The sequence below is a fragment of the Colias philodice genome, chromosome 7, assembly GCF_061535455.1.
Source record: "Colias philodice isolate Cphi_HAF_F1 chromosome 7, ilColPhil1 Martin Lab GWU primary, whole genome shotgun sequence".
Taxonomy (NCBI): Eukaryota; Metazoa; Arthropoda; class Insecta; order Lepidoptera; family Pieridae; genus Colias; species Colias philodice.
Genome location: NC_143092.1, coordinates 8,691,454 through 8,718,155, shown reverse-complemented (window position 1 = coordinate 8,718,155; position 26,702 = coordinate 8,691,454). Strand labels below are relative to the sequence as shown.

The following is a 26,702-nucleotide window of genomic DNA, read 5'->3' as shown; positions in this document are numbered from 1 at the left end:
AATAAATTTAATCTTTGAAAAGAACAACTAAAATGTATACAGGATAGAGGAAACTGCATCCATCCTATAAAAACTACTTTCCACAGGCTAAGCAATAATTTTGAACATAAAAACCGCTAATTGATTAGTAGTGATAATATTATTTTAAGTGTAATTTTAACACAGCTTACCAAGCAAATCCTGCTGAGGCAGCCACTTATACAGCCGCACATTAGACGGTATATCAGTCAAATTCTGTTCCGCATCCTGTTTCCACAGCACCCTTTGAGGAAGTCTTCCAAGAGCCTGAACGATCAGTCTATGTGCTGTGAGCGGCATATTGTCAGTACGAACTGACGAACCCATGGACACGTAGACGAAACCTGCTTCACCTGCTCCGGTGATCCAGTCTTCTAAATCCTGGAATATTCGAGAAGCTATTGAGCCTTTTAGACCGTGATAGGAACGTCATATAAATTAAGATGGTAATAAAGCTCTGGAATATCTTCACGTGGTTGAGTTGTTATTAGGGTTGGAATTTAAAACAGTGGTTATATTTTTCGTTGGCTTTTCTTACTATTGGGTTTTGGACAGTAGCAAGAAGGTTATTTAAACTTTCAGAATAATGAAATCTCCAGACTATCTTCTGTTTAATTCTTGTTAAATTCTGGTTAAGTCGTTATTAGAATTCGAAGAAAAAGTGTTAATATTGTTATATTCCTTGAATTTAGGTCTTTCTGTTCAGTTTAAGTTTTAGTTAGTTCGTTGTCGATACAGTTCCTAGAACGTGTTGTTTTTTTCCAATCCAATCTAAGTTCACTCTTCTTTCGCAGAATGTTCTCGAATATAAAAAAGTTACAATTTTCACGTTTTTATTTATTTAAATAAACATGTATAAATAGTAAATATACAGAAAAATAAAACAGAACTCGAGATAAATTTTATTCAAGGGCCGCACTAAGCATTATCACTTAAAATACAAACAACCTCTTAGGCAAGATAAATTTCGTTTGAACTTCTTAAAAGGTATGAACATAATAATGAAATGTGTAACAAACCTTACCGCATTCAATTTCTTTGGCTCCCTGCAATGTATACAAGCGACTTCGGCCACGTTGGGCAAATATGGCCTTGGATAGGACACAGAATAATGTCCGTTCTGCAGAATGAAGCTCACATTTTTCCCCATATCGTAAACATGAGGCATTTGCTGGCCAAAATGTTTTCTCAGAACTCCTTGCAGGATTGTAACGCTTACAGCGTGTCCAGCATACGCACCGATATGCCAAAATGCATTTAATGCCCGGTCAATAAAGTTCATATTATCCGTGAAGGATTTCGCGAAGATTGGTGTGACAGAAAATGGTGCTGGACTGCCGGATATGCTAGTTGGTCCGGAGTAGAAGCCAACAGTGTTAATATACATGAAGGGGACTTTTTGCTTGTACACTAGGCCTAAAGCGCATTCAGGGTAGGCTCCGTCCAAGATAATGAGGTCGTACTTCCTCCCTGATTTGAGGAGTGATTTTGTTTGGTAGTCATTAAGGAAAGCGTCGCAAGCCTGAAATCAATATTATTAAAAAGTTAACTTGTAAATGGTATTACTAGCTGGCTTTATAGCTTATGTTTATATATTTTTGTGTATTTTTTCTCTGATATTTTCGAAGTTTTTTTACGAAATGATTAGAATATTCTTCAAAAAAATACATGATTTATCACATAATTTTCAATTACGTACGTAATACCTACCTCATAACCAAACCGTATGATATCCTTATACGGAAGCGGTTCCTCCCCCCTCATCTTGGCTCCCACCAGGTCCAACGCCATGTATCCCCTGATGAAGGACACCAAGCCAGCTGGAGCGATCTCCTCTAAACCCTCGAGGTGGAAGTCCGGTGGAAACGCACTGATTAACGTTATGTTGTGGCCTCTGAAATTTAACGATTGCAGGATTAGCTCTGTTTGATTATAGTCTGTAAACGTATGTGTTTTGTTATGATGATTTGATTTATGAAGCGAACTTTTCAACAATATTGATTTTCTTTTAAAGAATAGACATAATTAATTACATTTATAAAGGACTTTAATGCTATAAAAATAAAAATACAATTTTCTACAATATTTTCAATTTAACTGCAATTGCTAGATTTCTAGATGAACGTTATTTTCTTTAGAATTCTCGTATTATTTTAAATTATTTATTTTCCACAAATTATTAAATATAAAGTCACCTTCTAATTAGCCCTCTGGCAAGCTCCCAAAAAGGTATTTTGTGAGACTTTGTACCGCCCATTGTTACCATTAGAATGTCGCTGCCACAGACCGACGCAGCCAGCAAAATCGGCAAGCACAATATAGGCCATCGCGACCCCTGAAAAAAAAAATAAACATTAATTTATTGTTACCGCTGCAGCTGTTAAAATTAAAAAAAAAGCTTCCATTGTATAACATGTTATATTCAAGTATCAAAAACCTCATACTTCACTTTTTCATGTCTAGTGACTGGAAATTTCTACCTATTAATTAAATATTCTTAAGTTATTTTCCCAAGGGAGCAACATAAAAAGTAACGCCTACAAAAAAGGTGAGGCAAAAAGGCATCCATAAAGCTCTTTACATCTTTATACCCTACTAACGAGCATGTAAATTAGCAAGAACGACAAACATACATTTCTTATGAAAACTGCGATTCAAGTTTTTTCAAGTAAGTAAACAAAATAAATTTTGAAATTATATTCATTTGTATTTTGCCTCGAGTCGAGTATTATAATTTAAATCAGTATTTAGAATATTATAATAGGTACTTTATACAAAATACAAATATATACATGGCATAGGTAAAAGTGTAGTTTTCTATTTAAATTTCCATAAAACTCTTTAAAAAATTAGTATTGGAAGATAATATAGTTAACAAGTCCTTAATTTAATTTCAATATTAGCATAGAAGATACGACAGAAATAAATCTAATACATTATATGAAGCCCTAATTTTAATCTCAAACCTTAATTGCCCCTTCGGAAGTCAGATCTCTTCACATTCATAAATTGTTTCCTAAGATCCTAATTCAACATTACCAAAAAATCCCGGCAAAGCAGTCCATATAGTCTTGACCTATAATATGGTAATTTTTCTCAATTCCTAAGTCGTGTATACGGTTATTCCCAGGGTTACAAATGTTCCGTAAAAATGTCCCATTTACACGATAAGTGAATGATAAATGACTTACAGGGAAGTGTCAAGTCAGTTAAGTGAAGAGGATAAATATATTAACTTTATTTGGGAACAAATAAGACTATTCATCACTATGACACTATATAGCGGAATAACAACAACAATGTTAAACAGATTAACACGTTTAGAAATCGGTAAACAATTTTATTTGGGAATATCTGTTCTGAATTATCTAAAGAGTTATCCCATAGAGCTTTAGTACCTACTAGGAGTTCCTGAAAACAGTTTCCCCACAGAGCATTGGCATTACTCCCATTAAATAAATACACATACACAGACACAATAGAAAATCTATTGTGTCGTGGCCCGATCGGGGCGCTCATAGCAATGATCGTAGGAAAAGTTCGTGGGATCTAATTAATCCAGTCTGATACAGAGGAAGACGAAAGGAAATCATTTAGTGAATAAAAGCTCAGCTCCAGCCCAGATATGCAACAGTTAAAACATTTTATTTTCTAGATTTTATAGAATATAGTTTTAAGGGATATAGACTGGGGTAGAAGCCTTTGAAAATAATGAAAAGATAAAAAAAATCGCAGTCGGATGAAACCCATTAGAAAAGGAGGGGAATATGATAAAAATGTAAGGAAAAATAAATTACGGTCAATCCGAGTTCGGGAAGCGGGAGGGGGGAGCTTTTAAGAGAAAAAAATGGTTTCTCTCGATTTCCGACAAAACTACAAGTCCTATAGAAAAAAGTTCAATGGCAAAGTTGTAGGTAATTAAAAGTTCTACAACTTTTGTATTCACAATTTTTTCACATAACCTAAAAATTTAGGTGAAAAATTCAAAAAACCAAGTTTTTGGTCTTTTATTTCTATCTACTTCAAAATTTATTTTTTTTCTACGAAATTTGGTGGAAACTTACTTTATTATGTCCCAAATACACTGTAATTTATTTGATTGAAAATATTTATTTTTTCGCCTTATTTTGAATTAATACCAAAAAAACAACCTAATTTTCAATCGAAAAGTCACCCGTCAAAATATCAGCTTTTTTCAAAAACTTGGGGTGCCTTTTATTCATTGAAATCTCTACTTTCATATGGTGTAAAAAAATAAACACCACTATAGTAAATGTTCTCAGGAAATGCATACAAACAGTGTGATAATGAGCTTTTACTAAATCAGGCACAATTCTTGAACTCTACATCTTCTCTTGTATCGGCTTTTCGGTAATATTTCAAAAGAAAAATAATTATCTGTTCTAAGTTTAATATTTTACAGCATATTCAAAAGCAAAATGATGTCGATAAAAACATTTCAGGTAGTTCGAGAAGTGTGCCTGATTTAGTAAAAGCTAATTTTCAGACTGTTTGTATGCATTTCCTGAGAACATTTACTATGGTGGTGTTTATTTTTTTTTACACCATATGAAAGTAGAGATTTCAATGAATAAAAAGCACCCCAAGTTTTTGAAAAAAGCTCATATTTTGACGGGTGACTTTTCGATTGAAAATTAGGTTGTTTTTTTGGTATTTATTCAAAATAAGGTGAAAAAATAAATATTTTCAATCAAATAAATTACAGTGTATTTGGGACATAATAAAGTAAGTTTCCACCAAATTTCGTAGAAAAAAAATAAATTTTGAAGTAGATAGAAATAAAAGACCAAAAACTTGGTTTTTTAATTTTTCACCTAAATTTTTAGGTTATGTGAAAAAATTGTGAATACAAAAGTTGTAGAACTTTTAATTACCTACAACTTTGCCGTTGAACTTTTTTCTATAGGACTTGTAGTTGTGTCGGAAATCGAGAGAAACCATTTTTTTCTCTTAAAAGCTCCCCCCTCCCGCTTCCCGAACTCGGATTGACCGTAATTTATTTTTCCTTACATTTTTATCATATTCCCCTCCTTTTCTAATGGGTTTCATCCGACTGCGATTTTTTTTTTGTTTCAAAAATTATCTACTCTAGTCTAATAGTCTTATATAAAAACAGTTTTCAATGTCAATTCCTGCTCTATCCCTTTATTATCTAGTAATGACTCATTTTTATTCAGAAAATTAAACCACAGCTTAAATTTTGAAACATAATATAGTCTTGAAACGTATAGTCATAAAAATCCCAATTTATACTACTTTTCTCTTATGTCAATTATTTACGTAATATTCAGAACTAAAAGCTGTGTCTGCTGATTTTACCATGGTTCGTAACCTACACACTACAAGAACGACACTTCCTTGAACTTTCGAAAATTAATATTTATGGCAGTCATTATTTGAGCAATAATATAATATAAAACTTTTTCTTAACAATATGTAACGTTTATAACGATTTAACTGTAAGTTTTTATATAGGTACTTATTTATTTGTAGATTGTATCGTCAAGATTTGATTTATTTTCTGTGATGTTTTGTAATATTAGAAATTAATTCAGAACAATTTTAAACCAAATTCATTCCAAATTCGATTGCATTTCGTTCATCTCGTTAATAACTCGAACTAAGGTACATATATATATTTTATATTTAAATAATAAAAGTTATTGGATGTGAAAAGCAATTTAAAACGAAGAAAAGGCAGTCCCTGCGGGTTGCTCGAGGTGATTGCGTCGTGTATGTTTGTTTATTCGATTACTTTTTGTTTTATATTAGAAAAAGAGCGTTTGTGCCGAGCTCACGTGTCAGAAGTGAAACTTTTTTGGCAAGATTCAAAGATACCGAAATCGTCGCCTTACTCCATGACGTGACGGTATTGCTATGACGCGACCTTGAAATTTTACTCTCTACGCGCCTAAAGAAGTTTCACTTCAAAATGAACATAAAATCTTTTATGTAAAACAATTTTTAAACAGGTAAAATGTACTGATTCTACTACATTGGTCTTTATTTAACTGAATTTTTTTCATCAATAAGTTTAAAAATAGAAAGAAAAAAATTAAATTTGTATTGACAGTACATTTTCAATTAGGTAATTCCAATATTTATCTTCTTTTATATCCTCATAAACATCGTTACGGAATTATGAAAACATCCTGTTTAATTTAATCAAAATTTCATTAAATTGTTGTGAGATACATCATACAACCTAATAGTCAATCGTTTGTAATTTATAATTAATATTAAATTAATATAACTAAATTATTTACTTTATTAATACTTTGTTTACAAAAAATATTAAAAGAGAATTAATTACGATGTATTACGTAAACAAATGCGATTTATTTCTAATTCTAGATTCTAGAATTATCTGTGAACCTCAAATGTCAAACACGACACAGACCTATAATTTTATAAACTGGGGTAATGATGTGAGAATTATTCTGCGTCTGTGCGGCTAAACGTCACCAAGGTCAACGTAATCAAAAGTTATGGTGTGTTTTGGCGGCAAAATGCCAAGTCTGCCGTCCTTTAACTAAAAAGCCGTTAACCAACAAATGGTCAATTTTCAGTTTTAAATGTAGGGTGACAGAGTTCAAAATTCTCTATCTTTCTGTCTAAGAATCATTTCTCTAGCATTAATAGTTATAGAGATATGAAAATATTGTAAGCCGTTAAATAGCACAATTTTCAGCGATTCCATAACTTGAAAGCGTCTAACCAACACTACTTCGCTAAATTTCCTTTAAAGTACCTTAACCGCCAGATTTAATAATTATTTTTTAGCTTTTTACTTGACTAAAAGTACGTTATCAGATTATACTTGACTATAGAGACGCAAAAGGACTATAACTGCTTTATGATAAGCTTTCATATAACTATTCCAATGGAAATCCTTACCTTATTTGCAGTTACTCGCCCTTAACGCTTTTTTAGTTAAGTAATTTTATTTAGGACAAATTCTAATAACACTTTTTTGCTTAGCTACAAAGCAGCTAACCCTCATTTTTTAGCTAAAAGGCAGTTATCCGATTCTGGTGATGCATCAGTTTTGGGGATGAGAGTGATGATGAAATAATGTCGCCCCCAAGCAGAGTACCGATTGCTTTTGATTTTCTTTTACAAGACGTATTATTTCTGATCAAGTTTACTAAGTTTTAAACAATCTAGCAGCTAAATTACGGAAAATATAACAAGTCAAAGTTACGAAAATTTGGTAGGTAATGGTCACGACAGTGCGAACTTTCAATCGTACTTCTCTGTTTAGACTCAGATTTGTCTCTGTAACCGAGAAAGAAGACATAGGCAGTCTATACTATGTATTTAATTTTTAAAACAATTTATTAATTATGTAATATACCACTTGGGTGGAATAAGTAATCGACTGTCAAGCAATGTACTAGAGATGGTAATACAAAAATTTGTTATGAGTACACTACCTTTGACCTTCCCGCGGGAGACCATTTTGCCACTATTGCTATTTTTTCTTTTCTTTATATTAGATTATTAAGATTTGTATTTTTTACATGGTAGCAAATAAAAAGTTTTCTACCTCCTGCTATTTTCCACATATTCTGGTATATTATATTTTCTAAATGTGGTTGAAAGACAAAGAGTCTTCTAATCATTTGATAAGCGGTTCTACATTATTTATTAAGAGCATCCCACATGTAAGAGCTTGAAGCCCTATTGAAACCAGGGTGTTTTTTATTAAAAACCTCTTGCACAAGTTTTAATTTTTTTTTCAGGAAACGTACAAACAATGTAAACATAAATGTTTACATTGTTTGTGGTTCTATATTATGTACTCACATATCCGTGACTCGTATGATGGCTTCGCAGAAGAGTATTTATAAAATAACGTTATAATTGCAATTCTAAATGAAAATACGGTTCCAAAAAGAAAAGCGAGAAGATTTATCTATAATCTTAACCCCTTAATGAGCCCCTGTAATGAAATAAACGTGAACATGACGAGAAATAAAGGTTAATTTTATCAACAACTTAAAAGAGTCATTTAGTAAAAGAGTTACAATACTTGTTACTCACAAACAGACGCAAAAACCATTAATTTAGATCCTTAATACTTAAACCTTAAAGCTTTTGATCCTTTTCCTTTCCATTGGTTGACCTAGAGGATGTAATTCCCGAGAGCAAAGCCTCAGACAGCAGCAAATTTTTAACATTAGTAAGATTAAAATTTAGTACAACTATATAGAATCATAGTACAAAAGCATCTAAAAGCCCTTAACCGTTGATTATTAAGTTTTTGGAATTTAAATTAAAGCGAAAGTCATAGCTTAAAAGTAGTTATAGTAGCTTCACGACGTTTTAGGTAAGCATTTTATTACTAAATAAAAAAAAATCACAAAATGAAAATAAAAATACTAAATTACTTAGCTAAAACGTCGCTATGGTATGTTAACGGCCGTCTTGTCCAGTAAATAGTTAAAATTTTCAGATTATATGCTGAACTAAACGAGAAAAAATGAATTTAAAAATAAATTATAACAGTTTCTGGGTAAAAACTATTATTTATATATAATATAATTAAATTTCGATCGATGTATCTCACAATAATTATTCTAAGTGTCATAATTTTTAATAAATAACGATTTCCGTGTTTTTTGCCATTTACTCGAAACTCACTTCGTGGGCTTAACGGCTATCTAGTTAAAGGACGGCAGAAGTGATGGCTGATTGATTTGCTCAGCGTTTTCTTTCTATTGTGTAATTGTTTCTTATTGGCTTGTATTCTTTTTTAATGTCTTAAAATATGTTCTAATTTTTAATGTAGACCTTATGCGAGGTTTACCTAATGTTGTAATCATTTTATACACAGAATACACTAACCTTACATTTTTAATAGGATAAAAGGACTCTTCCTTTTTTTATACTAAGTATTCTGTTTTCTATTATTATATTGTGTGGCCATTTTTTTAGTATTCTGTATTCTATTCTGTGCGGCCAAGTCCCAAGATGATTCTATGACAGTAAAAAAATCAATTTAATTTATTTTTTACAAAAAATGCCTTTAAAAATGAATCTTCCTCTCATATAAAAATATTATTTCAAGTGTACTAACATACAAAATCTAAGCAATTCTATTGTTTTAGCATCAATCAAGTTTATTCAGTGCCGTGGGAATGAAAACCATTACTGACCTTCATTCTTCTATAAATGTTTTAATTTGAGCCTATCAAAATAGCATGTAAAATTATGCGCGTTTGATAAAAATGCTTCCATTTTCTTCACTTTTTTATTCACTTCGATGGTTATGGCAATAAAACGAATCGAAATTTTTATTTATTTACGATTTTTAGAAATGAACGTTAAATAATTTGTTAAATTTTGGGTTTATGTTTCGCAGAAGTATTTTAAATTTTTAGATGTTTTACTTATTTCTGGTGGAAAAATGGATTTTCTGACGTTTTTAATAATAATAGCATGTAATTTGAACCGAACTTTTGTTTTCTAAGAACAATCGATTTTATAGTTTTATGAAAAGTAGAATCCAATCTACAATTTCTAATGTTCGAAGTTGAGTTAATTAATTTAGATTTTCCAGAATTAGCGTAATATTACGATGAAATGTAAAACTAAATATCTAAGTCTCATGAAGCTTAAATATGCCTGTAGTCAAAAAAATTATGATAATAATTCAATAGGTATATTAAAACCTTAGAGCAAGACAATTCAATAAAATTATATACTTCATACAGTTTAAGTATTATTAAGGTCTTGGAAAGTTGCTAACCCCGGTTTAAGGGTTATTAAGTGAATATCATACGGAATCACCTTATTTTGGATATGGTTGATAACCTTGTAGACAGTGACATTTTACAGAGGTCTTATTTAATTATTTGCACGTGACATAAAATCTACAATGACATTTATTTATATTTTACAGAAATATAGTGCACCGTATAAAGATTGCCTTTTTGCATTCAATTGCATTCGATGCTTATACTTTCAACTAAGTAACTACTTATAGTTTATAAGCAAACAGCTAATATAAGTACCAATGTATTAGGTATAGGCTCAAATACGTCGTATAAAAATTGAGATTTTCACGTCTATTTAGTTTATTATTTTTGAAATGATTTATTTACATAGAAATCTAAATAATAAGACACAAAACGTTTATAAATTCTGATTCACGTACTACGAGATTAAATAAACACGTGAGAATAATCAAATTAGAGACTCAATGATTATTTGGATGAAACGAAAAGCACTATAATTAAATTATGGAATCTAGATCGTCCGTTTATTTCATTTAGAATTCTAAATTAATTTTCCAGCGAATAAATTTCTCCTGGGATCAGATTAATGACCCACAATTCCATGTTCATAAATTTGTGATAAACTTACATTTCAATCGACCGACTTTAAAAACAGAAGATCTCAATTTGACTGTACATTATTTGGTTTGTTACTTTAGAACTTTCGACTGGGTGAACCGATTTTGATGATTCTTTTTTTTTATTTGAAGGCGAGTGCCATCCGGTTGGTCGAATTTAAATTTGGTTCATATCTGACAACTTGTAGGCGGTTTTTTTTTTAAATATGTCATTTAATTATTATACCTACCCGTTTTTTGTTAAAATAAAGATCATCTTTATTCACGTGAAAGTTAGAAGTTAGTTTATTTCTTATTATTTATATAACAGTGAAAGCAAAATTTTACCACATGTTAAATTATTATATTTTTTGCTAGCAACTTTAAGCGATTATGCTAAAACGACCTAGTTAATTTCGTTGACAGAACCATTAACTAAAAACTAAATGGTTTTAAATTTAAGTATTTTAAATGCCCATAATTGTATAAAATATACAGTATACACATAAAATGAACTAAAAGCAAATAATAATAGTTAAAAAAAACTAAAAAACACGCTTTTTATAGAAAACCGAACTAAAAAATAGAAAATTTTATCAAATTAGTGTATTGTCATCGGTCCTCAATAAATCTACAAAGTTTGAACGAAATCTGGCCATTTAAAGTGGGTCAAAATCGCGCCCAAAGAAGTCGGTTACAAACAAACAAACATACAGGTGAAGCTAATATAAAACGTGTAATAAAAAGCCATATCTTACGCTATAAAGGTAACAAGCACAGACATAGATAGACTACGCAAGTACCGCGATCTGTATGAAAACCAAGCGTGTCATATTTTTTGTACTGACCTTGACGCGTTATGACGTCACGAGCGCTTTTTAGTGATGGTAATTTCATTTTACGCTAAATCGATTAGGACGCCACTCGCGCGGCGATTCTAGTATCGTCCTATCCCATCGAAGTAAATCGAAAGAAATCAGATCAAACTAGATCTATGTCTAAGAGGTAATTAAATAAATGAATCGTAATCGATTACTAAATCGATTCAAGACAGAAAAATGATAATTACCATAGACAGAGGAATGATAAAATAAATTTATAAACCTTTTAATATTCTAACAAGTAAACTAATGTGTTTTAGCTTTTTCTTACATATGCCCATTGAGTTACCGTGTACTACGTACTAGAGAGGCCATCGAAAGAAAGTAATGAAACTGTCAATCAATCAATCTTTATGTCCCGTTGCATCAATCCATTTTTCTTTTATGTTCGGGTTACTTGGAAAACTGAAAAAACAAACATAGTCTAAGCAATAAGGAGTTTTGACAAAAAAAATCTATGCCTTTTTTTCTGAAAAATTGCTCCTTCAAATTATCATTTTTCTGTTCGATTATAAAATCGATTAGAATCGAGAACTGTTGCATCAAATGAACATCACTAACCACAAAATTGGACAGAAAAATGAGAACAGAAAAATGAGAAGACGCTATACATTGCTTGTTATCATACGACTCGATCTTTACCGTGCCAAGTAAAAGCCGCAATGTATTCCGAATCATTTCGTATGATTTGGTATCCGTGTTTGTCACGATCGTTTTCCACAGATATTCTTTATTTGATTTTAAAATAAATAGTGCATATTCTGATTAGAAAATTACTTACCGGTGGAAGGAAACATCTCTGCTAACTCGGCCACTCACAGCTGTGGAGTTTCTACAGTTTATAACGGCGTAATTCGGCATTTTACTTTATTCAGCTTCACGTCTTTCCTTGGCGAACTGCAAGCGCGGACTGAGTGTAGGCCAGCGTCAAGTAAGTTTCATAATCTTAGTTTGGACACGGGAAGTACATACACTCGCTTAGTCTATCTTGATACATGTCCGTGGTAACAAGACTTATTGGAGTATAAATGTAATTAACGAAAAGGTTTATTTTTCACATTCAAAAAATATATCCTTGACGCTTTTAGAGTTGTTATTATAAGATAAAGTATATAAAACAAAACGAGTGAGAGAATTCAAAATTAGGTTTTCCTATTATCTATTGCTGTCGCGCTATGCCTCATGGCTTAGGTTATGTTCCTACGTTTTGATTTTTTTATATGTATATTGTTCAAAAATTAGTTTTATGGAAGACGGAACATAACGGAAAATCTGTCCTATTTCTTACGTTTTGAAAGATTCATATCTTTTTTAATAATTAAGATATGACAAAAAAGGAAAACGTAGGAACATACCAAGTACCGAGTATAAGAGCTTTTTGTTGAAAAATTACCTTATTCTATTAAGGGCCGATTTTTCAATCGTTGGTTAAAATTTATCCGTCCAATAAAGTATTACACGAACATATTTTTAAAATGTCACCTGTATACTGTCAAATACGGACAAATATAATATATTTTTGAAATGGTAGTTTAATACGTTATTCGATGATTAAGTTTTAACCAAGGATTGAAAAATCAGCGCTTAAAGTTTTTAATTTTTATCACGATTTGAGTAGCTTCTCCTGTATGGTTTGTATGCTTGTATGTTTGGGTGTAACTATCTCTTTTCGACTCAATTTTGATCGATATAATTCAAATTCTATAATGAATCACATATCAATTCAGATTAGAAGTTTTTTAAATGATAAGAATTAAGATATACCTTATTTCTATGCAGTTTAACCTACTAGGTATTTTGTTTTGAAAAAATTCACTCATTAGAAATAATATTTTCAATACACACACAGACAAAATAAGTAACATGCGCAATCACAATTAATATTAAAAAATATATGACCAGTGACAATGGGTAATCATAGTTCATTGGCATATAAATACAACAAACTAGACAGTTTGTTAACAGTTTGTTTTAACAGTTTGTTTATTAATTACTCATAAACCTAATTTATATGCAAATTATTCAAAACGGCCTTATCAAATACATAATTAGATTATTAATGAACTATTTAAACTATTTAATGCTACGTATCACCGTGCATATTAGTACACAATTATATATATAAATATCGTGTCACAATGTTTGTCCTCAATGGACTCCTAAACCACTTAACCAATTATAATTCTAAAATTCGCACACCATGTGCAGTTTGATCCAACTTGAGAGATAGGATAGTTTAAACATGTAGGTACCGCGGGCGAAGCTGGGGCGGACCGCTAGTATTATAATATGAAACAAAATTTGATTGCAACAAACTTAAAAACTACCCAAATAGATTTTCTTGTAGTTTTCACCAATAAATAGAAAGATACACAATGGAATCAATTGCAATATTGCGCTTGTTTTTTTTTTTGGATTAAAATCGGTTATGTTTTAATTTTTAGGGATCAAATTAAAACGAGATAGTTATTTGAATATTAGAATTTTAAAGCTTTATAAGCAGTGGCGAAGTTTTGAACAGATGTATTATATAGTGCGTAGTTTTCATTTATATCCTACTAGATTTCCGCCCGCGGCTTCGCCCGCGTTTTCAAAGGAAAACCCGCATAGTTCCCGTTCCCGTGGGATTTTAGGGATAAAACCTATCCTATGTTATCCAAGTTATCCTCTATATGTGTGCTAAATTTCATTGTTATCGGTTTAGTAGTATTTGCGTGAAAGTGTAACAAAATATACACGTACACACATCCTCACAAACTTTCGCATTTATAATATTAGTTATATCCTATAAAGGCTCTATCTATAGGCTCTCCATAAAAGACAGATGCAGTTCTGCACGGTGATTATTTTTAAATTACTTCCCGTCCGTTCCTTTTCTTAGTCATGAGTTATGACGCTAAAAACCACTACAATAGAAGTATCCTATTCACCCCTGTAAAGGACGGATTCTACACAAATTTAAATAATAATTCAATAATCTTCGCTTGTGTTCTGTTTGTTAACACAATTATCATATGAATAGCCTCGTGTAAGCGCACAATAGACGACATTATAACCATATTGGGCGGACCACAATAATAATATAATAATCCATACTAATATTATAAATGCGAAGGTAACTCTGTCTGTCTGTCTGTTACTCAATCACGCCTAAACTACTGAACCAATTTTCATGAAATTTGGTATGGAGATATTTTGATACCCGAGAAAGGACATAGGCTACTTTTTATCCCGGGAAAATGACGCAAACCCGGAAATCCCACGGGAACGGGAACTATGCGGGTTTTTCTTTGATTGCGCGGGCGAAGCCGCGGGCGGAAACCTAGTATAGTAATAAATACGTAATACACGTCTTATAGGTATGGCTGTCACGTGTTGAATGAGGAACAAATTAACGTTTAGTTCAGGATCCATCGCCCATTTTTGCACTTGATTACTATCAAGCTAATTTTCCGTGAGTAGCTTTATTTTGATGAGACGCCCAATAATTTCCTGTACGAAACTCTCGATTGTGGTAGCTAACAGAGGTAACGAGGATAAAATATTTTGATTTGATGGTTCTCAAATATTTCGAAAAACTATTTCATTCCCACATAATATAATATCTACTATTACTCAGTATTTCTAATAAATTGTATGTAGAACGTATTAGACGTTATGCGCGAATTTTCGAAATCACATATAAAAGCATAACCGACATAATCTGTTACGTTATGTTATGTAACCCGATTGTTATTAGGAAAAGATAACATATACGAAGCGTGCCCGTTTACCTTTCATTTCCGACTGTGGTACAATTTATGAGCTTTTTAGTACGAAAATATAATAAACTTTATTGACATAACTAGCTTTCCACCCGCGGCATCGCCCGCGCAGTCAAAGAAAAACCCGCATAGTTCCCGTTCCCGTGGGATTTCCGGGATAAAACCTATCCTATGTCCTTTCTCGGGTATCAAAATATCTCTATACCAAATTTCATGCAAATTGATTCAGTAGTTAAGGCGTGATTGAGTAACAGACAGACAGACAGAGTTACTTTCGCATTTATAATATTAGTATAGATAACACAGGTCAACATAATAGGCCAGTGGAAATTAACATTAAATTCGCAAAGCACGATGTAGATTTGAATTTTTGGTATGTTGTTTGGATCAGTTAGGGTGATGTAAATCCCAATTTGCAACTTCGAAAAAGTTGTGCTCGCTGCGCACCACGTGATAAACTGCGAAAATTTTGGACTTTTTTCACTTTTTGCTCTAAAAGTCATAAACTATGCGTTTCCGACAAGTATGATTCAGTACATAAATTAAGGTTATTAAATTTGCAACAATTTAAGCCTAACCGCAGCTCTCTAAACCTTATAACGACTAAACTGTGGCCATTCGAAGATGGTTCATTTTTCCCGAAATATTGAAATTTTTAGTTTTGCTCCCGTTTGAAGCAAAATATTGGCAAAAACCGCTCGTTCTATGAGAAGTTCGTATAATAAAGTTGTAGTGCATTTAATTTTCTTTCATAAGAGCATAGAACAAAGTCTGTGAGACAAATATTTCACACACAATATCTGAAAAACAAAAAGAAGCTAGAAATAGATTTTTAAAGAATTGAAACTGAGAGCATATAAAATCATAAAAAGAATAATACTTTTTCATTTGCAGGATAGGTAATTAACAAAATTACAAAATTTGGGAAAGTAGGAAAAAAGATTATACGCAAATAATAAACTGCGAAAATTTTGGACTTTTTTCACTTTTTGCTCTAAAAGTCATAAACTATGCGTTTCCGACAAGTATCATTCCGTACATAAATTAAGGTTATTAAATTTGCAACAATTTAAGCCTAATTAAAGCTCTCTAAATCTTATAGCGACTAAACTGTGGCCATTCGAAGATGGTTCATTTTTCCCGAAATATTGAAATTTTTAGTTTTGCTCCCGTTTGAAGCAAAATATTGGCAAAAACCGCTCGTTCTATGAGAAGGTCGTATAATAAAGTTGTAGTGCATTTAATTTTCTTTCATTAGAGCATAGAACAAAGTCTGTGAGACAAATAGTTCACTCACAATATCTGAAAAACAAAAAGAAGGTAGAAATAGATTTTTAAAGAATTGAAACTGAGGGCATATAAAATCATAAAAAGGATAATACTTTTTCATTTGCAGTATAAGTAATTAACAAAATTACAAAGCTAATTAAATTTGCAACAATTTAAGCCAAACCGCAGCTCTCTAAACCTTATAACAACTAAGCTGTGACCTTTCAAAGATAGTCAGTTTTTCCCGAAAATTTCAAATTTTTAGTTTTGCTCCCGTTTGAACCAAAATATTGGTAAAAACCGCTCGTTCTATGAGAAAGTCGTATAATAAAGTTGTAGTGCATTTAATTTTCTTTCATTAGAGCATAGAACAAAGTCTGTGGGACAAATAGTTCACTCACAATATCTGAAAAACAAAAAGAAGGTAGAAATAGATTTTTAAAGAATTGAAACTGAGGGCATATAAAATCATAAAAAGGATAATACTTTTTCATTTGCAGGATAGGTAATTAACAAAATTAAATTTTCTACAACTTTATTTTATGACCTTCTCATAGAACGAGCGGTTTTGCCAATATTTTGGTTCAAACGGGAGCAAAACTAAAAATTTGAAAATTTCGGGAAAAACTGTTTATCTTTGAAAGGCCACAGCTTAGATGTTATAAGGTTTAGAGAGCTGTGGTTAGGCTTAAATTGTTGCAAATTTAATAACCTTAATTTATGTACTGAATCATACTTGTCAGAAACGCATAGTTTATGACTTTTAGAGCAAAAAGTGAAAAAAGTCCAAAATTTTCGCAGTTTATCACGTGGTGCGCAGCGAGCACAACTTTTTCGAAGTTGCAAATTGGGATTTACATCACCCTAACTGATCCAAACAACATACCAAAAATTCAAATCTACATCGTGCTTTGCGAATTTAGGGTTTTTTAGTGTCGATTTCTACTGGCCTATAACCATAAGGAATTCTTCGACTCCTGAACTATATTAATACTGTATTATTGTAGACAATTTCATATCAACAATTTTTTTATATTTTTTTTAATCTGATGAGCATAATTAAGACGATAATCATTTATAAATATTAAAATATTAAAAAAAATAAACACATAATATATAAATTAACACGTTCGCGGACAGTATATCTTACAGGTACAGACACTACTTTTTTTCATACATTGCCCAGGGGCGTAGTGTCACAACACATGGTTAAAAAACCATATGATATGACAGAACGGATATAGGCGTAAACGTCGTAAGTACTCAGCGTCAGATTCATAGTCACCATCATCAGCAAATGGGTCTTGACTCGATTCAGGGGTAGACGCTGTATCAAACAGGTCTTGAAGACTTTATTGTTCTTTTTCGAACGAGTCTCGAGACGCCATCTGCAAAAATATTCGTTACAAATTTAGTTCAACAAAATCGTGTTCACAACAAACAATAGCAACATAAATATGTTGTTTACATAAGCAACTAGACTTTAATTAGTACATCCAGTATGAGTAAAACAATTAAATTACGTTGGAAACAAAATACTCACTTTCTAAACAACAATTCACACGCGGCACGCGGGATCACCGCAGCGGCGCAGTACTCGACTAACCGTATGCAAACATGACGCCCACGGGCGTAGTGTGCGCGGGGAGAGGGGTAAAAAAATATGAATGTATGCGTGGAAGTACCTTCCTTTGACGAATTTTTGTAAATAATGCAGTGACAGTACAAAAGTCGTAATTATACCTGTGATGACAGTACAACATGCCGTTCTTTATGATAGTATGAAAAATCGCTCGTCGTTTGGCGTACTGATTTTATGCAAGTAAAAACTGATACGTCGACAGACGTACTGTCGTATCACTTTTAGCTGTCTAGACGCCTGTGGTCGTTACTGTCCGCGAACGTGTTAATGATATATGAGTGTTTTTTATTCTAATATGTATCTCGATTCCTGATCAAAGCTAGACAACAATTTGTGATCCAGAACATCAAAACTTGTCACATCAAATAGGAAACCCAATACCTATCTATCTATATATTTAAAAATGAAACCCGTTTTCCTTGATCACGGCATCACGCGTGAACGGGTGGACCGATTTCGATAATTCATTTTTTATTATATTCCTTGAAGTACCAGTATAGTTCTTATGTAGAGGAAACGTAAATATGTACCACGGGCGAAGCCGGGGCGGACCGCTAATTAATGAATAAAATATAATGGCGACTTTTTTTAGCATAAAAACTCTATATTTATAACTCTACGTTTACAAATAAACCAAATCTTCAGCTATTATGAAATCCATTCTAACCACTACCTTTGTTCTCTAGACAGTTAAAACGCTTCAGTCTGTATTTTATACTGTTTTCTACAAATTAAGGTTATAAGTACGTTGTCCGAAGCTAACCGGTTAGATATAATATGATCTTTGCTTGGAAATACCTGGTTCTGAATACATATTTGATAACAAAGTACATTGGCTTTAACTACATTATGATAGATATGCCTTTTTTGGATTTTGAATATGTTTTGTCAAAAGATATGATTGATTTTTTTCGATAATTGATAATTTATTTCACTTCATTTCCTCAGTTAGTTTCGTTTAAAGCTTTATAATAAAATATGGGACCAAATAATTAAAATAATATCTATACTAAAAAATATTATAAAGCTGAAGAGTTTGTTTGTTTAAACGCGCTAATCTTAGGAACTACCGGTCTGATTTGAAAAATTATTTCGGTGTCAGATAGCCCATTTATCGAGGAAGGCTATAGGTTATATAGGTATCATCACGCTAAGACATAATACATATATCATCACGCTAAGATCAACAAGAGCGGAGCACTGCGGTTAAACTGCACGGCACAGCTAGTGTGCAAATAAAATAAATATTCAGGAACTTTCCCAATCCTTGATGTTTTCACACACTTTTAACTGATTTAAGAATTTCTACTCATTTAATTAAAGGTAAAGTCAGGGCTATATTGCTATAATGGCCCTTAAAATCCGCAATGAGCCATGATACTTGACACAATTCACAAAGAATGCAGTAATTATGTTGATTACGCGCCAAAAACCTTCAAGGCGGGAAAGAGAATTTTTAAATGCATGTGGTAATCAGGAAGATAATCAATATGAGTAATTATTAAGGATATAATATCATACTTATATTTAAATATAAATAAATGAAAACGAGTGGTCGGATGATGGGATATATATGTTTCTTTGTCAAGAAAGCCAAAACTCCTGAGGTGATATTGATGAAACTTTGCAGTTTTATAACTTGTGTAACCATAATAAAAAATACGCTATGTTTATACTACATTTCTGTCTGTGGTTTCGTCTTCTGAATGAAATGTTAAACTCTCTTTCAAAGAAATTAAATACAAAAAAAGAGAACCTAAATTACCTTCACTGTCACAACAAATACTTTTTGATATTGTAACTACTTCTAGATACAAAGGTAAAAATCTACTTACAGTATGAATTCCAAAGAATACTGAATCTGAAACCCAGTCATTCACCTATTCCCTATTCATACCCAGGTATAGTCTCTGACAAAGCCTGAAGCTATATTATTATGACAAAATTATAAAACATTTAAATTTCTTTAATTTATTTTTCTGTTTTAGTCACAAACACATGTTGCAGCTGTTTGTGATTGTATTAAATTAAATGAGCATTTACTTGAGTTGTCCTTTGAGCCAAAATATAAAAAAAAACAATTAAACAAAATATGCAAACACAACATACTGACTACTTCTATTCGCTGAGAGTTAAAATATCGAAATCTAACGTACTCCTAAATCAAATCTCATATCATACTTACATACTAATTATGTTAACTATTTTGTTTGTTGTGAATAGGGAAGCGCTTGATCACAATGAATGTGTCTAAGGCCGTATTCAGAAAGAAAGCTGAAAACTTATAAGCGCTTATTGTTCTACACAAAGGAAGCAGGTTAAAGCAGACCAAGACAAATTTTATATTATGGCAGCGCCCAGCGCTGACCAGCGCGTGTTGAAGCTTGTGCACGGGTTACCAGCGCTGACAAGCGCCGGTAAGCGCTTATAAGTTTCCAGCTTTCTTTCTGAATACGGCCTAAGATGGTACACGCTTTACGTCCATTCTACGCTTGAAAAGAATTATTATTAAATTATTATCTGTGATATTATCTGTACCTATAGATAAACTAATTCATTTCCTCAAAGCGATATTAATCCGGAACAAATATTTGACTTCCACAAACTTTTGCTATTCTAGTGATGTGACGTTCATGGTATTCAAATTATCTTTGAATATTCAATATTTGATTATTCTAGCGTGAGTGACACCACGTGAATGTAGGAGGTAATGACTTCATTTACGATTAATTAAAATTAGTATGTATATATTAAAACTTGTGGTACAATGTTGAAAAAAATTAATTAAAGACAAAATTATTTTGGGGCCATTTATAAAAAAGCCATTCAATTTTTTCTAACAACCTAATTTTTATTGAAATTAAAAAAGTTCTTAGTTACATGAATTTTATAGAGCCCGCAGTAATACTTCAATTTGCTAATTTTTGTATGTAAATTGAAAAACCCACCAAAAAAACTTAATGCAAAAAACCGGCATTTAACCCGAAGTAACTAGGTATATCTTCTACAAACTAATTTATAAATACCATTAATCTAAGGATTGTTTATTTTACAATGGAAATTGTTTTCAGGGTTTAATACGCAAATATGTTTATTTTTATGAAGTTGTATTTCATATAACTTTATAACAATACACCAGTGTTATTCTTCATAGCAAGCTAATGCTGATCTAAAGCTTGGTACACACTTAGCTTTGATAGTTATTTACTATTTTCCTTCGTATAAATTCAGCTTTAATTCGTTAAGCTAAATGAATATTGTGGAGTAAAGTTGCATTCTACGTATCACTTATTAGGTGAATCATCACTACATAGTATAAAACAAAGTCGCTTTCTCTGTCCCTATGTAAGCTTAAATCTTTAAAACTACGCAACGCAATGCAGTTTTTTTAATAGATAGAGTGATGCAAGAGGAAGGTTTTAGTATATAATTTAATAGCTTTGACAAAGCGGGCGAAGTCGCGAGCAGAAAGCTAGTTATAAATAAATTGAACATGTCTCTTTAATGTATCACAGTAGTGCTACCTAGTTAATATGTCTTGACTCTTGAATGTGGGTGATCGGTGTAAGTGTTCAACTGTACGCAGGAAATAGTTGTAGCTTTACCACGAATGCCATTAGATAACAAAAATTGTTCTCTGACCCCATAACATGCTACGAATTGATTACCATCCCTCGTTTTGGGAACATCAATTAAAAAGAGGATCTTAGCTCTGCCATCTATAATAGGTGATTTTTTACCAGATTTATAAATTGATATTTAACCAAACTGTCGAAGATACACAAATATTATGTAGATACATAATAAATAAATAATATTATTATGATTCTTAACTAAATAAAAAAATAACTTATCCCACTGTATACCAAGCTTTATTGTACTACAATCGTATTATTTTTACACAATTTGAATTTCATAAGAAAAGCAAACACGAGGATTGATGTTAAGGAAACAAATTACAATAATTTTAAAATAAATATGAAATGTTTATTTACATTTTAGCCGTTGGAGAAAGCGTGAAACGATAATCTGGTTATTTTATTACCATAATATAGTATTATTATTTGAAAACATAAAATAAGACTTCCCTGAAATATATTTTGTTGAGCAAAATTGACTCAACTGCTATGAATTTAATATAAAAGCACATTATAAGTAGATATTTATTGGTTCTAATGTTATTAATAATAATTATGTCATTAATATTATAATTTTATTAATGGCTGTTTTCTAATTTTCGTCTTTTAGGGCCGATTTTTCAATGCTTAAACTTATTCGTCGAATAGTGTATAAAACTACCATTTTACATACACTCAATGCTTAAAACTTATTCGTCGAATAGTGTATAAAACTACCATTTTAAAAACGTAGGTATTCTATAATTGCCCGTATTTGACAGTTTACGTGACATTTTAATATTATCGTGTAGTACCTTGGTAAGTACCTAATACTTTACTGGACGGATAAGTTTTATCCAAGCATTGAAAAATCGGCCCTAAGAAAGAATAAAGCTATCAGGAGAATCTTTTCTTTTTTTAACCACACCAAAATGATCAATTCTTTTGTATTCCGTTGGCGACTCTCTGTCAAAGAAGTAAATTTGAGCGCTTAACGATCCACGCTACATAATTTGCAACATACGTTATTAGGCTGTTTACAAATGGGGCGTTCGTAAACTTTTATATATTTCATAAGATTTAGAAACTATACCTTGTTTATCGTCCAATTATCATCATAGTGTCGTTATATTTTGTAATCGACAAAAATAAGTTAGAGTTCAGCAATGAGTCTCTCTCTCTTCAAAGTTATCTATGATAATTTTTATACAAATATCCGTAATACGGATTTTCTTGAAGTTCTCATTATGCATACAATGCGTTTTAAGCCTACAATTACTATTTTTACTTTACTACACTACAATTTCAGTAGATCAAGTTCATAGAGTGTTTTTTACGTTGCTTAAAAAGCACTTATGCTGCACCAACATGAAAAGTGAGTTATGAATTATCATTCAAAAATGTTAACACAATACACTCGTATAAAGGGTTAATTTTCATAAGAAAATTTTAAAATTGGAGTGAATTAGGTTTTTTTCTCAAAGCAAATTAAACTAAACGTAGCGCACATAAACAGCCTAACCATTGTTTGAAACCCGACCATGACCGTCTAGATAGTGAAAGTAATTACACCACAGAACACTTTCCCTGCTTTATTGAAATCGAGCAAAATTACACCTTAAATTCAAAAGCAGAAGTCATAAAATACGTCACAGTAACATTACATAAAAGCTTTCATAAAGCACTGAAATTAGATCTAAAGGCTTAACAGGTTTGTGTTTTCCTTAACGTTTTTAAATTTACATATGGATTCAATTTTAATCAAAATAGTTATGTCATATTCAACTGACATTTATGAATATTTCTTGCATACAAAACGTGTTCAGGCATTTATTTAGTACTAGAGGTCCGCCCCGGCTTCGCCCGTGGTACATATTTTGCAATAAAAGGTAGCCTATGTCCTTTCTCGGGTATCAAAATATCTCCATACCAAATTTCATGCAAATTGGTTCAGTAGTTTAGGCGTGATTGAGTAACAGACAGACAGACAGAGTTACTTTCGCATTTATAATATTAGTATGGATTAGTTATTAACAATTCTTGCTAGCATTTAAAAACAGTCGTAAATTTTAATTGTTAATTCAATATTGAATGCATCATTACCTACTCATAAGATATTAGCATATTTTAGCAATTTGCGACATGACTTATTTTTGCGACTTTTTTTTTCTTCTTAACCATAGACTAAATATTGCGCTTCAAATAAAAATATAGTGTTAAAAATCTCTCAGTGAAACGGATCTACAACATGTTACCCCATCCCTCTAGTTTTAATGGAAGCTTATTTTGTATTAACAATAAAACAAAATTTGGTTATAAGAATTATTGCACAAAAATACTTAATAAGTTATCGTGGTAGAGCGAATGCATCAATAAATAAATCAAATCTGTCTTATATTGCAACATTAACATAAATAATTTGGAAAATCCAAAAGTGCACGCCTCATAATTTTTTTTTAATAAATATTTATTAATTATTATTTTTGTTTATTTAATAACAATTAAACCACATCGAATCAGACCCTGAAAAATGAAAGGGTTCTATTCCTGAGCATACTCAAGCGTAAGAGAAAAAAAAAGACTCGATTAGTAAAGTATTTCGGTCGCTATCGTGTTAACAAGAAAAAGGATCCGCACATACAGACACACGGACGTCCAAGACAGAACTTTTTTAAACTGTTTTTTAACTAGTTTAAATAACAAAAATGACATCAAAAATATCATGAACGTTAAAAATAGTGTTTTTTCTTAATATGTGTGTGTATGTATTATCTTACAAGTGCAATGTATGATACATAAAGACATTTTAAGTTTGAAAAATCAGATGTTTTGCGCGAAGTGACAGTAGTACCCACCTCAACGCTTCGCTTATGAGGCGTGCAAAACTAAGCTGAAATAATATTATACAACAACATCATATATTATTATAAAAATAATAGCAATATTCATTGCATAATCTATTCCACGCGCGCTCTACCCTGCTTTATGGTTAAACCACGGAAATGGTGATTCTGGGTCACTTAGTCTATGACGTTGTGCATATTTTCATAGACTACAATATTTTGCCGCCCATTTTTCTGCGACGATAACATTCTATATATGGGCAAGTAAAGCACCTATTGTTGTCGCATAATATTGGTTGGATTAATGAGCAATTATTATTTTATGATAAGGAAATCTGTCATTAAAATTGAAATTGTCCTCTATCAAGGATAAACAAGACGTATACACACGATATATATTTGTTAATGGTTATACGGAAAAATCATGCAAATCATATCCCGATTTTAATTATAAGTTATCGAATGCCTCAAACAATCTCTATTTTTTATTAATTCGCAAATGTATCGCTAATTTAAGTGTGAAAATTTAACAATAAGCAGATGGACGACAATATTTACTTCGCATTTAGAATACTAAGTTAAAGAATCTATTAGCGTGTTCTCATAATATTTGTTTAATCTATTTGAACCTATATAATTTCCAAAATATTAAGTTTTAAAAGTCCGGTTTATTTATTAGTATGATATCACTACAGAGTATACACTATTTGCATTGTAATGTCGTTGAACTATATATACACACTCCTCTATAACTAACCTTCTTCAAAACTTTTTAATTTAACCTATGTTAATGAAGCAAATATTAATTAGTAAAATTCTTATGCATATTACATCATGATCAAATATTAATAATTAATTATTCAAGTAAATATTTCCAATAAAAACTGGCCAAACCTCTTTTCTTTTTTTAATTTACATACCATTTTCAGTCCGAAGCACAAAAATTGTCACAACACTAAATCACTAGCACTAAATACGTTTGAATTCACTAAAAAGTATTCACTCCACAGACGAACGAAATAAAACCAATTGCTGCACTTCCTTCGTCACTGCTTTCGTCTGCAAAAAAAAATATGCTTTAGTGAAAGTGACAGTCGTTTGTGATGTTTTTACATCGAAACTATTTCGACAGCGTTTTAGCTAGCTAGATGTTAAATACTCGTTATGATTTAGAAATTGAAACTAAAAAATTCATTTTATAGTCTGAAATAAAAGTAAACTAATTTATAAAAAAAATATAAAATTAAATTAAAAGAAATTCAAACATTTTGACGCGTTGCTCTATCATCTAATTCAGTTGTTAAATAATAACAAGAAATTTTATAATTTAAATAAGTAATTGGCTAGTTATATACTTATAGGAATTTAGATAGCGCATATGTACATAAAAAAGGTGCGAAAAAACTTTACGTCCGACTTTTTTTAAGGTTAGGTAGTTACGTTTTTAATGAAAATTTAAATTGATCCAATGTTGTATGAAATGAAAACGAGCGCTTTGAATATCCAAATATACATAATAGTAGTTAGTGTCTGTGCTTAGAGAATTATCTGTAATTAATAGGTTTATCCTTAGGAGAGCATTATCAAGTTACATACCTACATGTTATATCAATAATCAATATTGGTCCATTACAATAGATTCCACAAAATACTATGTTTACTATAAGATATTTTATGACCTAGTACATATACGTATATATTTATTACATTAATACTATACGCACACGTTTGAGCTGCGTAATACATGTTTATTCATTTAACAATTACCTAAATATACCAGACAAATCAAAAATGATTACAAATGTACAAAGAAGGGATTAATATGGCGACCTTATCACTTATCAGCTATCCCTTCCAGGCTGCTCAAAATAAAGGATAAAGAGAAAGATTTTTAGTTCACTCATAGTATGTGCCTACATACTAATCACACCACGGCATGAAATATGGTAAGTATGAATAATTCAATGGAGTTGTATCACAAGCCTGCAATCTTTGGATAATAATTTTTAACGAGTGCAGCGAGCACATGGCAAATTTCCACTTCATATGACCTCGCGTAATTACATAATTGATTAAGCAAACTCCATCGGATTATACATACTGCATTTGTTGTGTAATCTCTTGCACGAAATTTTAATCTTTTTTTGGATATGTTGGATAAGTTATTAGTTTTTGATGTGAATAAAATTATAATAAAAAAATTCAAAAAAACGTAAAATCCCCGATCTATATTATAAACCCGAACTATATTACGATCGTTATATTAAGTAATAAGTAATGATGGTAGAGCTAGGCTAAGTACCTATAT

General features: G+C 31.4%; 1 protein-coding gene across 1 annotated transcript in view; it reads right to left on the bottom strand.

Annotated features, from left to right (window-relative positions):
* The window catches only part of Ugt50B3 (UDP-glycosyltransferase family 50 member B3), a 35,454-nt gene that overhangs the window by 1,380 nt on the left and 7,372 nt on the right, over positions 1-26,702 (bottom strand). Inside the window, exons 2-6 of the mRNA XM_089697536.1 lie at positions 25,315-25,453; positions 2,214-2,353; positions 1,729-1,912; positions 1,043-1,540; positions 171-399 (exon numbers count right to left, since the gene is read on the bottom strand). Of these exons, the coding sequence (XP_089553662.1) occupies positions 171-399; positions 1,043-1,540; positions 1,729-1,912; positions 2,214-2,353; positions 25,315-25,317 (1,054 nt within the window). The 5' untranslated portion in view covers positions 25,318-25,453. The remainder of the gene's footprint in view (positions 1-170; positions 400-1,042; positions 1,541-1,728; positions 1,913-2,213; positions 2,354-25,314; positions 25,454-26,702) is intronic.